This window comes from Antennarius striatus, chromosome 15 (assembly GCF_040054535.1).
Source record: "Antennarius striatus isolate MH-2024 chromosome 15, ASM4005453v1, whole genome shotgun sequence".
In the NCBI taxonomy this organism is placed as follows: domain Eukaryota; kingdom Metazoa; phylum Chordata; class Actinopteri; order Lophiiformes; family Antennariidae; genus Antennarius; species Antennarius striatus.
Window position 1 is genome coordinate 18,903,584 of NC_090790.1, and position 13,697 is coordinate 18,917,280.

The 13,697-nt window shown below is 46.2% G+C and overlaps 2 protein-coding genes across 4 annotated transcripts; one reads left to right on the forward strand and one right to left on the reverse strand.

The window, feature by feature from the left end:
• The first annotated feature begins 69 nt into the window (after positions 1–69).
• On the forward strand, positions 70–6,432 carry ttc33 (tetratricopeptide repeat domain 33). Of its 3 annotated transcripts, none has more exons than XM_068334148.1 (5): positions 70–535; positions 771–1,002; positions 3,291–3,372; positions 4,505–4,636; positions 5,889–6,432. In XM_068334148.1, the coding sequence occupies exons 2-5, from the start codon at positions 779–781 to the stop codon at positions 6,261–6,263; spliced, it is 813 nt and encodes a 270-aa protein (XP_068190249.1). In that variant the 5' UTR covers positions 70–535; positions 771–778; the 3' UTR covers positions 6,264–6,432. The 3 variants fall into 3 exon arrangements, with proteins under 3 accessions (XP_068190249.1, XP_068190250.1, XP_068190247.1); XM_068334149.1 differs by having other exon boundaries at positions 70–439; XM_068334146.1 differs by having other exon boundaries at positions 169–628; positions 717–1,002.
• A 1,062-nt stretch (positions 6,433–7,494) lies between these two features.
• LOC137608095 (prostaglandin E2 receptor EP4 subtype-like) lies at positions 7,495–12,725 on the reverse strand. Its single transcript, XM_068334145.1, has 2 exons — positions 10,417–12,725; positions 7,495–9,140 (listed from the first exon to the last, which is right to left on the reverse strand). The coding sequence occupies exons 1-2, from the start codon at positions 11,218–11,220 to the stop codon at positions 8,616–8,618; spliced, it is 1,329 nt and encodes a 442-aa protein (XP_068190246.1). The 5' UTR covers positions 11,221–12,725; the 3' UTR covers positions 7,495–8,615.
• Between the last annotated feature and the right edge of the window lie 972 nt (positions 12,726–13,697).

Genomic DNA, 13,697 nt, shown 5'->3' on the forward strand with positions numbered 1-13,697 from the left:
GCCACCACTGCGGGAGCAGATGCCAGTGTTGGCCTTAAAGCCTGTATATGACAGAAGAAATGCATGATGGGCTGTGAAGTCACTATTCGTTTATTTAGTATACAAATAAACAAGGGGGCGTGTTTTAAATCCAGAAATATGTATACATAAAAAAGTCAAAACAGAGGTCAATATCTGAATTTGAACAAATAGGGTGCCTGTTCCTTTAAGAGTCGATGTAAACATTTCCACAACTTCCGGGTTTGTGAATCTGACGGATCACCAAATATGGCCAAACATTAGCCTAGGTTAGCTTGTCCGTTTTAGCTCACGGAAAGCGGAGATTGTGTGCGTGTGGCTTCCCTCCCGAGCACAATTCAACGTTTTAAAAATAACAACATGACTCATGAGCGAACTTTAGCAGCGCAAACACACTGAAGTGGCCCGGGCTCGGGGAAAGGTTAGCAAACAAGCTAAGCTAACGCTAGCTAGCGCTTGTGTTGTGACGGGGATTCGAACTAGTGTCCGGGCTGCAGCAGCTTGAAGTCAGGTTTAGGTAATAAACGCGATATAAATTAAATTATATTCCCTGTCTGCAGCATCAGAGCTAAATATTAGTCTCCGAATAGTGGGCTAAACTACGTGCACGGTAAATTGCACATTTCGCCATTTTCTGACAAGTAAAATATAAGTATAACCCCGCAGATTTTCAATTATTTATTGCATTCTGGTTACAGATTAATTGGGATTATCGGGGGAGGGATTACATTTCATAATCCATTTCCGTTCAGCCAGCATAATGGCTTCTTTTGGCTGGAAGAGGAAAGTTGGGGAGAAGGTTTCCAAGTCGGCGCTGCAGCAGTTCGAGGCCGAAGCAGAGAAGCCTGAGGATGGCGGAGGGCAGGTGGAGGAGGTGGACTGGCTGCAGTCCATCAAGAGACGCCGGGAGATTCTGCAGGAGGACTGCACGGCCAAGAGCAAGAGGCTGAAGGCGGAGGGAGAACAGCTGGCTGAGCAGGGCAGGTAAGGGATGCACCTCACCGTGGATCGGAACAAAAGTCAGAACCGTCCTGATCATATTCAAAATTTATCCACTGCTAAATCAGTGATTTTCCCAAAAAAAAAAAAAAAAAAAATTCTACATGTAATGCTATGAAGCCTCCACTAGGTGGCGCCAACGCGCCACACAGCTTCACCTGTACTGTGTTGTTTACGCACATCAACAAGTTGCTTATTCATAATTTATTTAATGAATGAAAGTTAAAGATCAACCATTTCTGTAAAAGTTTGGTTAGTAAATAATGGGAAATTAAATTTACACAGATATGAATTTGATACTTTATATGTTTTCTACTATAGAAAAATGGAATAATTCCCCATAAGTTGATTGTTATCTTCTTCTTCCCAGCAGCTCTTAAATTATTCTCTAGTGGGGAATTACATGATCATTATTACTGATATTTTTATAAGAAAAGAGACTTCAGCTCCAAAGACTTCCTGTAAGACCAGTTATCTCCTGACCTTTTTCAGCTGAATAATCACTTTGTGACACCCACCACCAACCCCTGAGGCCAGTAATGCCATTGCCCTCAGAGACCAACAGCAATTGAATTTGCGTGTAGAAAGTGGATTTTCCCGAGGAAATGATCTTTCATTGTGATCCATAATGGCTGTTTAGAGGTTTGAGATGTTGTCTGGCGGCGTTTGTCAGCACGCTGACGACACCTTCCTGTGATGTCACACCGTCGTTACACAGGTTCAGATGCTCGTGCTGCGACGAGAGACCTCCTCCACTTTCTGTTCGCGGTTAGAATCTCCTTTTAGGTTTGAGTAGCTTTAGATGTTCTGTCCAAAGTTTTTAACCTTTTTTTTTTTAAATTGAAATTTCTGAAACACAATTTAATGTTTTCGTACGATCACCTCTGCCTTTTTTTCTCATCAGCAGTCATGAGTGTCCAAATGTGGAGAACATGTTACCTTCGATTTACCCTGGTGAAGAATATTCTGAACTCATGAAGCGTAGAATCTGAGTGAAGACTCCATCTGGCTTCACACCAGCAAACGTGCTGACTTGAGTTTTTCTCCTCGGGATCTGACGACATCTTTAAACAATCCGAACTGGCAGCTGTTGTGGAAACGTTATCAAATTTCCTGAGAATGTCCCACCGAGAAAATAAAAAACCATGCATTTGCTCAGATAATATGGATTCTTCCCCGATAGTTTGTACAGTTGTTGTGGCGCGTTGGGACATTTTGTCCAAATATTCAGCTGATGCGTCCGACCTCCAGCCGCTGGATTTAACTCATCTCAGCAGTTAGTGTTGTGTGTGGGTGTTTATTTAGATTACTAGATTAGGGTTAGTTTAGCCGTCTTATCTGGGTGTTTTCCGTCTTTGATAACAGCAGAGGTGTCACTTTTAGCCCTTATGTGCTTCATCAAGTCTTGCTTCACTTCCTCTCTTCCTACTGCCGTTGCTTTTGCCTCACTTTGCTGGTGAAACCCCCCACCCCTCCTTCCCCCCCCTGCCCCAGTTCCATTTCCTCACCCTCCTGTCCGACTGTCAAACGGTGGCGGTGTGTTTTCTCAGGCTGGATCCTGCTTCTGGCTGCAGATCAGAGTTAAAGATCTCTTTTGGTTGCCAGGATGTTCGTCTCTTTAAAAGCTAGAAAACACCTAAAAGACACAGCAGAAGAGTTCCAAACAGCAGATTCCACCTTCAAGTTGCAGTGGATTTATTAGAATAAATGATTGTTGAGTCAATATTGACTGGAGGAGGAGGAGGCGGCGGTTGGAGAACCGTTTGGATTAATCCACACCAAACGGCTTCAGACGTTCAGCCGGATCCTGATCTTTTTCCTCGCGGCGCGTCCCTGAAGCGTCTGTCAACAATCTCAGCGCGTTCACTGCTCTTCCTCCTCTGCCTCACGATTCGTTCTGAGCAACCACAAGTTTCTTATCCCGTTCTAACGTCGTGTTTCTGGCGTGTCACATGATCATTTTCCCAGTCAGGAAGGAATTTCAGGGTTAAAATCCGTTTTCGGAGAGGAGAACCCGACCCGAGCATCTGAGTCTGTTTGAATTCGATTTGAACTTCAGTCAAATTCAACATGAGCGTGTTGAACTGTCTACTTTGTTTAACATCACATTATAATTATATAACATGGCTGATTATTGATATCTGACACAACGTTTGCCCAGTGTAGAGCAGCAGCCAGGTGATGGTTTGTGATGCCATCAACAAACTTTGTGTGTGTGTGTGTGTGTCCTCCATGTAAACTACGGTGTGTGTGTGTGTTTGTGTTTTCTGCAGGCACTGGGAGGCCATAAAGAAGTGGGACGAGGCCGTCCAGCTGACCCCCGACAACCCCGACCTGTACGAGATGAAGTCTCAGGTATCCGTTTCATCATTTCCTCCCAATCCGGACTTTTTATTTCCACGTCCACAACTCGTGACGACTTCACGGTTCACGTCACGTTTGACGCTGGAATTCGGGGCGAATCTTGCAGGTTTTCTCTCTTCATCGACCCTCCATCGCGTCGGACAGGTGATGATGTCATCGACATCGCCGTTCCCAGCAGCCTTGAAGCTTCACGGCTTTGAATCTCGACGTCCTCGTTCTTCCCTCGTTTCTTTCACTTCCTCTTCTGTCGTTCGATGTTTTTCTTGGAGTTTTTTTTTTTTATCTCTATCTTCTTCTTCTTCTTTTTTTTTTTTAGCTTTTTCTCCTCCTTTTTTTTTTTTTTAATTTTTTTTATTTGCGCTCTAGACATCTTTAAAGTCACTACTTCCCAGAAGTTTGGAGAGACGGGAGCGGCGAGAGGAGGCAGACGGATTAACAGAGCTCGCTAATATTTCTTATTCATTTACTCCAACTAAATACAATAAAACCCCTCCTTATAGCCAAAAGCATTCACATCCGGGGGGGCCTAATGTAATATTATCCATTATATGATATTTGAGAAGGAAATCATTAGACGACCACGTCTGGAAAACGCCGCCGCAAAAAGGATTTTTTTCCCCTAAATGCTGCGACGTGAATCATTCCGTAGACACAGGCTGTTTCTTTTTAACCGGTGCGTTTGGATGCAAACACATAGCACGCCTAACCTATTAGTGTCCATTATCTGGGGGGAGGGGGGGGGTGTCTGGTGAGAATATGCTGGATTTCATCATTTTCCCATTAACGACTGTTTGCTGGTGGTTTGTTTCCGCTCATGGCTTTAACTCCATCCGTTCGGTGAGATTCTTCCTTCACGCGTCGCCGCAGAAGGAAACGATGCCGGTCTGAAAAACGAGAAGCGAGTCGTTCAGTTATTAAAAATCCAGCTTTTCTGATTCAAAATTTGATCAGGGATGAGTCCCACGTGTCGGGTTTTACCGCCTGGAGACGTTTCTAGACGCTCCTTCTTTCTCGCTGAACCAAACACGATCGCAAATCTTTCCACGCCGAACCTCGATGATCTGAACGCAGCAGCCGTAAAGTCTTGAAACCGTCTTCTTTCTCCTCCTCTTCTTCTCTTCAGGTCTTCACCATCCTGCAGGAAGTGTTCCCAGCCGTGAAGGCGGCAGAGACGGCGGTGAAGCTCCGCCCCCTTTGGTGGGTGGGATGGCAGACTTTGGGCCGCGCCCAGCTCAACCTGGGCGAGGTGGACCTGGTGAGAGCGACACGCCCCGAACGCAGGCCCCGCCCACGACCTGGAAAACAAAAAAAAGACGCTAGCGTCGTTCGCTAACCGCCTAGCGACGTCCCGTTTAGCTTAGCTCTGAGAAGACGTCCCCTCTTTCAACGCCTGCCAGGCGCCCCCAGGCTTTTTTGACGGTTGCTTAAATTACCCGTCAAACATGTCGCGGCCTGTGGATCGACCAAACCTGCACCTCCAAGTGATTCTGTCGACTCCTCGCAGCCGAGCAAACGGCGACCCGTCCTACGGCGTCCTCAGCAACGACAAGAGGAAGTAATGAAAGTTGGTTTAGCACAAACTAAAACAAATACGCCCCCCCCCCTCCAATAAGGGTTCTATTGTGAAGTCAGTTTGAGTAAAAGGCGTGTCTATTTTTAGCAAGGCTTGTCAAGTCGCGTTTTTAAGCGCTTTGTGTCGACGTGTTTGCGTAGCGCCTTGTTTTCACAAATGCAAGGCATGGATTTTCGTCTTCTGCATCCTTTATTTCATTTCCTCATCTCGCCGTCGCACTCTAGAGAAAATGGAAACCCCCCCACCCCACCCCCACAAGTGAAGCCACCCGTTTTCTTTTTTGATAAACAGCCCCTAGTCTCTCATTCCTCTCGTTCCGACCGCCGTTACTCTAGAGACGAACGTTTCACAGACGACAGTTCAGGATGAAGCTTTAAGCGGCGGTGGAACCTGGCGGCGCAGTTTACCCGTTTAGTTGTTGACCTGATGTCAGATTCTCATGAGGAAGCTGACGAGATGGAATTATGTAAGATTCCAACACAGAACCAGGTTCACGACGGGTTATTTTTATTGTCGTGAATAAATAACTGGAAAAGGAAGTTACAAACATTACAGTTACACAGAATAAAATGTTTCTCTGTTCTAACATGAATCCTTTTAATTTCTCAGGTTATTAAACCCACAGAACTCCATCAATCAAGGATCAAACTATCAATCAATAAATAAGAATAACATCAAACACATCGACTGTGTTTAAAGTGTTTTTGTCAATCTTAAAATTGGCTGAATTACTGCATTTTGGTCAATGCATACTTTTGACCTATTTATTTTTAGACACCTTTTATGCTCTGTCGGGCCACATTTGGCCCCCGGGCCTTGAGTTTGACACATGTGATCTATTAGATTTTAAAAAACGAGCAAATGCATTTTGTTATTTGCTGTTACCGTGTTATCGGCCTTAACAAACCCTTGTCTGGCGCCGCTGTCCCCGCAGGCCGTCAGGTCCTTCCAGGTGGCCGTGCACCTGTGCCCGTCGGAGCGCAGCCTGTGGCAGGAGGACCTGGCGTGGGCCCGGAGGCTGCAGAAGCAGCACGCAGCGGCGGCGGAGAAAACGCGACAGGAGGAGGAGGCCAAGAGGCAGATCCTGAACGCCCCGGAGCTGCAGCGGGACTACGATTTTGAGTCGGACGAGGTGCTGGCCGCCTGCGAGGCCGTCGCCGACCGGCAGACGCGCTACGAGCAGCTGAGGAAGACCACGGTGGTCGTGGACGCCGAAGGACACGTGAGAAACGTCGTCACCGGGGAGGGAGGGTCACAGGAAACGACCACGCCGGCGAAGGAACAGTACGTCAAAGCGAGAGGACATTAAAGGTCTGTCCCGTCTGGAGTCCTGAATAACAAGAATCCACGATAAAACGTTTACGTCCAGAGGAATAAAAGACATTTTGTGCTTTAAAAAACTGTAACGTTAATCAGTTTAAAGTTCTTGTCATGAATGGAAAGCGATTAAAGATGTGAGATCTTTATTTATAATGAGATTTAAACTTTGTCTGTGAATCTTTTGACCTCTGGAAGGAGTTTTTTTGATATTTGCAGCGTGTCGGTAGAATATTGAAGGAACGTTTCTCTACACAAACAGAGAACAAAAAGGAACTTTAGGATTTCATAATCCATAGCCTCCGACACGCCCAGCTACCGAATCGGTTGCCACGACAACTGGCGGTTTGGTCAGTCTTGTTCCTACATTTGCACGCATTCCTCCCCCCCTGATTGATGACCTCGACTCACGACGCCCTCCTCATCCTGGTTGAGTCCAGCATCTGGAACCGGTTCCTCTTGTCTGAAACCAGGTTTACCAAAACGTTCCCCTTTCCAAAGCTGGCGCCGCCCTGCAGGTTATCAGCACACCTCCGCTCAGGTGTGACCGCAAACAAGTGGCGGACCTCCTTCGGTCCACTGTGGGTCGGGTTCCTTATCGCGTGACGGAAACCAGGAAAAAACAGCTGACATCATCCGCTTTCAATGTTATCCGATAACATTTAGGATGTTTTAAACATGATCTGTCACACGGATGAGTTGTTGCTCCGCTAACGCTAACGCTAACGCAGCTTCAGACGTCATCATACATCTGCTTTCATTTTAAATCTCCTCGCAAATCAACTCCAAAGCGATTCCAAACTGTTATCAGTGCACATTTTGTCATTCCTGGAATGCCAATGTCTTTGAAGTCTGTTCCCAGAGTGAAGGCCTGGCGTTCGCTGCAGAGTGTTTCCTGTTATCTGATGGAGCACAAATAGTCTCCAAAAACACTTATGTTGTCTGTTTTAAAGCTCTATCACGTGTGTCTGGTCCATCGCTGTCTCTGGAGGGACTCGTCAGCTTGAACCCATTCCTCAGTGTGTGTGTGTGTGTGTGTGGGGGGGGGGTGTTCTGATCCTGGAATGTCCTGGACTCCAGCCACGTTTGGACTGGAAGCCTTCTGGTGAGAAGAGAAACATCTGTGTGCAGGTTAGACCCGCCTCCTCAGCCGTCTACCAATAATAAGAAACATGACATCATCACCTCATGACTTCACTACCACGTGACATCATCACAGCGGCCGCAGGAAACACACCAAACGATGGTACAGACGTTTATTTAAAGGACAGCTTTAGACGACTCTGAACACTGAAATGGGTCAATATGATCAAACAATCATTTCCGATCAATCTGCGATCAATCAGCGCTTCATTTTCAGCTTCGGCGCGGCGGAAGCAGAGGCCTGCTGCAGATCACCATAAAGAGCGACGCGCTTCGAGGGAATGTCTTCAAAATCAATCAAATAATTCTATTTACATCAATAAGAAACAAGAAATTCACATTTCAGAAGCTGGAAACGAGTTTTCCTGCAGTTTTGATTCAAAAATTTTTAAAAAACAATTTGTTAAAACCATTCCAAATTAATTTGCTATAATCCATTAATTACTTAAATGATCAAGTTCTAAATATTAACTCCTTATTTATCTGAATATCCCGTTCTATCACACATGCATACTTCACTGTCACCCTAAACCTCGTAATTTACAGTTTCAAATTCTGAAAGAGCAAAACTTCTTTACTACTTTCATTTTACTGATCATTTTGGGAAAACATTTGCATTGTGAAACAACCCGAAGCTGAAATGTGAACCTGATAAATGTATCACGACCTCTAGAGAGAGACGATTTCATCCCAGAAGGTGAAATCTTGAAACATAAGCGGGGAAATAATGTCTTTCATTTTCTTCTTTAACTCGCCAATAAAGTCTGATTAGACGAGGGGAGCTGTGAATTCCATTAAGCTGAAATGAGATGAGGTTGGACCGATCCGCGGAAAGTAATTGTCTGGAAAGAACAAATTAAGTTCTGCTTTATTAACACATTACTTTAGGAGGCCTCCCAACGGGCCGGTGGGATTCTAGCAGCCCGGACGTTCGAGCTGCTGTTTTCTAAATCGATTAAGTTTATTTGTACCATGTGTTCACCTTTACGCCATTTTAAAAAATGGCTTTGAACTTTCAGGACCTTCTCTTAGAGAAGATAAAGACGACGTCTGATTTCATCCTCTAACAAACATCTCCAACATCTCCATCAGACATCTTTGCAGGAGCAGTTTGCTGATGTGTTCATGAAGTGAAATCCTCCATCGGCGCCCCATTGGCGCCGGGCCCCTTTTGGTTCCAGGCCCACCATCGGTTCCCACCTCATATGCATTTCTCCCTTGTAGTCGCATCCTCGTCCGTGAATGTCACCTGCAGGTCCGAGTCCTTTGGAAGCTCTGCCAGCAGCCTACCTGGAGCTGCGTCCCCCAAACCCGTCTGCGAATACCCCCTCTCGACCCCTGTGGGGCCCTGTAACAGGGGGCCGGAGCCGCACGGCGTCCCCTGGTTTCCCTCCGACTGGTACAGGTAGGTCTGCGACGTGCTCACCATCTCTCGTACATCACGAGACGCCAGCGAGGGCGAGTCCCGGGAGATGATGGAGGACGTGAGGTGGCCGTCGGCGCAGCGGAACTGACCGCCGCTTCTCCGGCCCCGCCTACCCATCCTGCAGAAGAGGCACTTAATTTTCTCCATGAGCTTGAGGACCACTGTCTTTCTGAGCAGGATGTAGATCCAAGGGTCCAGGATGGGGTTGATGGAGGCCATCCGGATGGCGAACAGATCTTTGTTCAACCCGAACGGCTCCTCTTTCTGGTTTCTGTACAGCTGGTTCTCAAAAATCCTCACCTGATGGCACAGGAGAGAAATGGTTAACGACGGGCATGAATGTCGTTTGGACTGAAAACAGGAACCCGGATCAGCCTTTCAAACATGGAGACATAGTTCTACAAGACCCGACTTGTCTCCTCTCCGTTTACAAGAGGGAGACGATTGTTTATTTGACATCGTCCTACATACCGGGTGGTGCAATCGAAAAACACACTGGGCTGAATGTTGACGGGAGCGTAAAGACGAACAAGAGACCAAAAAAACCCAAATATATTTTTCGGCGTCACTCATGAAGAGGTCGCTGACCTTTCCGGGATCTCACCAGATTCCGTCACGAAACCGCGACTTTCATCATTTTTCAAGTCAAATCAAGCGGCTCCAGATTATTTTTATCCTCCTGATCAAATATGCTTCCAATCGACAGATGAGGGATTAAAAAAAATAAAGGTGACGGGAAGCTGACAACCTGTTTTTACAGTCAGAAAACATCCGACACGCTTACTTTGATGCTATTTCTGCAGAGGCGTGATAATAAAACTGAGGGGTATATGTTCTGGTGACAGAAACTGACATAATCTGTCAGATTTAAGTCTTCATTTGAACTCCAGCTGCAAATTCTGATGGCAGATCCTAAAAAAAAAAGTGATCATTTAGCTGTCAGAACTCATCCAACTAATTGTCAAAAGCGCGTTCTGAGCAGCTGTGTAATTATGATAAAGCGTCTCTTTGTGTTTGACGCTCAACTTGAAGGAAGGCTGACACGTCACGTGACAATCTGCATGCGCAAATAACCGTGAGAACTGCCGCTCTGTCAACTGACCCTGATCCTGACCTCAGCATTTATTTATTTTTGCGGCTGTGAGGATCAATTCGCGCGTAACGCCCAGGAACTGGACATGACGCCCGACAACCGACGTCAAATCAGTTCCGACACTCAGGTGTAAACGGTGTTATCCGTGTTGTCAACAGCTGACATGATGGAATGGGGCGTGTGAACGATGTCACGTGTTCATCAGAGCAATGCGCCACCACAAAGATCCCAAAGTGGAACACATAGCTTCAGGTGGAAGCTTTTGTTTATCCTCCGTGTTTGTTCGAGACGCGTAAAACGCGTGCGCACAATCATCATACTTTGAGTGTGAATTAAATTTGTACATCATTTGACACCCTGATCCGTTTTCTTTCTCATATCCACTAATTTGTGAACTTTCCGTGACGTGCGCGCACCCAAAAAAACAACTTTTACGCACAGAAACGACAAGAATCTAACGGTTAGATCGTTGCCATCACTCACCACCAGAGGTATGGAGCAGATGAGTACCACGGCGGAGGTCGCTATGAGCAGGATCACCATCTGGATCTCTGCTCCAGCTAATCGTCCGAAGCTCCTCCGGCGCCTGAGCTCCGCGATGCGCCGCTGGTCCGTGCCCAAAGACGTGCGTCGGATGAAGCGCTTGTGCATCAGGATCAGAGCGCCGCACACCAGCACGTTGCAAATGACGGTGGCCACCACGATGACTGAGTTGACACCTGCGTACATCAAGTTAAAAGTGGCGACTGTCGTCTGGTTGCTCCGCAGGTCGATGAAGCACCAAGTCCCGGGTCGCTGCAGCTTCACCTGTCCGAGCCCGAAGCTGAGCAGCGCGCAAAACCCGATGTTTGAAACGTAGATGGCGAACAGGGTGAGCGCGGCGATCTTCTGGTTGACGTACTCGTTGTAGAAATACGCATGGTTGATCGCCATGTATCTCTCCAGGGACATGGCGAGCACGATGCTGAGCTGGACCAAGAAGAAGAAGAGCAGGATGAAGCCCGCGTACTGGCACAGCAGGTCGCCTCCCGGCCAGGAGCCTTTCACGTAGGTGGCGATGGTGATGGGGCTGGCCAGCAGGGTGCCCAGGAGGTCCGTCACCGCCAAACCACAAACCAGCGTGTAAAAAGTGGTCTCCTTTTGTTCCTTCCGTGAAATTCGCAGGACCACGATGGCAACGACGTTCCCCACCACCCCGAAAATGAACATGATCGACGGGATGGTGGGCGGTGGAAATATGCCCCTCGCCACCGTGGTGGAGTTCATGCCCGCGGAGAGTTCTGACATCGTTTCACACTCAGCAAAATGTTCCTCTCTCACGTCCGAAGCCGAGATCGTTCACATCGATGCGTAATTTCCAAAAGTCTCTTTTACGCACGGTTTTAAAATTCCATAATCCGCCAAAGTTCATGATGAAAACATGAAAACATGGAGCGCCTCGGAGGACAGAGACGTCTGCTCTGTTTTGGTGCGGGTTTTTTTTGCAGGTGGTGGTGCGCGTCTGGCGGATGCGTTTCGCGCTGCTGTCAAGCTCTCAACTGACAGGGAAGTGTCTCCTCGGCGCGCTGAAGAGCAGCTCCTCCTCTGCGCGTCACTCCACCAGCCGTGGAAGACAACTGTCACCCGTCAGGATGACTCTGTGTTTATCCGGGTTTCACTTCTTCATCATCCACCAAGACGCGCATTTTACGCAGCTCCGTGAGTCAGAGGACGTCCTCTGTCGCCTCTCATTCGACCTCTGCAGAGTCAGAAGATCACTTCAAGCAAGATCTTGTCATTTACCAATACGTAATTATTAATGCATTTAATGTAAATTAGGTTTAAATGAAATGCGATTACGCAGTTGTTTGGAGGCATTGCTCTTCACTCATTAAGATCCAGATCACCTTTAAAATGATGAGCCTTTTTTTTTTTTTTTTTTTGCCCCCTTCCAAAAATCTCCTGATTTAAAGAACAGTTCAGTTTGTAATCCAGCCCGGAGCTACTGAATCATGACGTTTCATTTTTAGTAATCTGGGCACAAAGACACGCCTGTTTGTTTTAATGCCTGCATGTTCTTGTGAAAAATACAGTACATGCAGTTCTGCAGGCTCATTTGAATCACAAACAGAAATACTCCTAACATGTCGGTGCAGGAAACCTGGCAGTTTTTTGTTCTGGTTCCAGATTCTGCGCAGCAGGCGGCGCGCAGCACCGCTCATGGATGCTGTTTGCGCAGTTTTGCTGCAACGTTTTTAACTTTGAGTTGTCTTTGCAAGTTTTTGTCTCATTCCCTCTTATTTTCTGATGGACTTTTGTCATCAACAGACCATGTCACCGTTTAAAGTCCAAGAAAATGATTTTGGCTCAAATTTAAAAAAAAGTATCAGACAAAAAAGTGGTTCAAAAAGTGAAAATTATGTTTAAACTTTATAGATTATTTTCCAATCTGCAGTGTTTTGCCACTTAAGAGCTTTTTTTCCCCTCATTATTTCTGCATATTTTTGGCGTAAGGTTCAAAATATGTTTTTTTTTGTCTTTGCTTTGCACCTTTTAAGAATCGCTTCATTTAAGTGTGAGAACTTACTGTGGGAAATAACATGCCACAATACCCATGTTGTACCGATGGACAGACAGACACGTCATCTCTGTACCTTTTTCTTGTGGTCGCTACATCTTCAGTCATTTCCCGTCAACTTTCCACTGACTCAGTTCTAGATTTTGAGTAAAACCCGGTTAAGCAGAACTAGTAATAGTTCTGAGTAGCAAACAAACACGACTTTCGATGCGATATTCCCTCATATACGTAAACCAAACTGATGTTTTTTTCCAAACATGTGAAATAAATATGTAAATGTTTGTCAGGAAGTTGAAGCTGAGTGAAGGTTTTGTTATTTTGCACATAAACACGTCCTGAAACAGGATGTCAGTCGCTGCAAACAAGACGATGGCGTGGTCGCTGGTGCGAGGTGTTAAAATGTCCCCACAGGCCCCCAAACCTCAAGGCGCCCCTTCCTCTGACCTTCATGTGACCTCTCTCGCTCTCAAAAACCAATATTTCATTCTCACAAGTCAGGATTTGAAATGTTTATCGCAGCAGCAGAACACGACTGATGGAGAAGAGGAACCGGATGATTTTTCCATCGTTTTTAATGCTTTGAAACAAGGAAAAGGTGAAACAACACATCCTTCCAGTCTGGGAGGGAACAATCGTGATCCCTGATGGTGCAACAGCAGAACGATGATGTCAGCCGTCTGCTGCGGCGGCAAATTAGTCCATATTTTAGGTGGAGTTAAGGTCATTAAAGCTGTCTACAAGTGCAGCTCTGATTGGATTAAGCCTTTGGAAAGCAGATGTTTTGTACGCAGGAGGTTACAAAAGTAGGATCTATAATTAGATTGCTTTAAAGGTGACGTAAAGTCATCAGGTAACGACGGAGGAGAGGAAAGAAGAGTTCCAGGTTGGAATCATCTGGAGAAAGGTTGCAGGAGGGAAACGAGATGTTTATCATAGATTTACTTAATTTTACGTGTTCCTATCAGGGTGTTTTTTTATTCCCTGATATATTTTCCTTCAGGAATTTATCCACGTCTGATGCTATTGAAACGATTCTGCAGAAAACATCGGTGGAATGGGGGGAAAAAACCAGAAGCGCCACAAAACTCTGGGAAAAGTGGTATTTTGGAGTTCCCTCTGGTTCAAGTACAAAACTGACCTCTCCATCGCAGCTCAGGTCGACTTTGTGGGGTGAGGGTCACGAATCAGTCAGGTCATGTGACCAAAC

Bases quoted from the DNA above. Each gene is read 5' to 3' on its own strand.
- LOC137608095 (XM_068334145.1), bottom strand. From the start codon at position 11,220: ATGTCAGAACTCTCCGCGGGCATGAACTCCACCACGGTGGCGAGGGGC. The intron at 9,141-10,416 runs GTGAGTGATGGC...CTGTGCCATCAG, and splicing joins TCTGCTCCATACCTCTGGTG to GTGAGGATTTTTGAGAACCA.
- ttc33 (XM_068334148.1), top strand. From the start codon at position 779: ATGGCTTCTTTTGGCTGGAAGAGGAAAGTTGGGGAGAAGGTTTCCAAG. The intron at 1,003-3,290 runs GTAAGGGATGCA...TGTTTTCTGCAG, and splicing joins CAGCTGGCTGAGCAGGGCAG to GCACTGGGAGGCCATAAAGA. The intron at 4,637-5,888 runs GTGAGAGCGACA...CTGTCCCCGCAG, and splicing joins ACCTGGGCGAGGTGGACCTG to GCCGTCAGGTCCTTCCAGGT.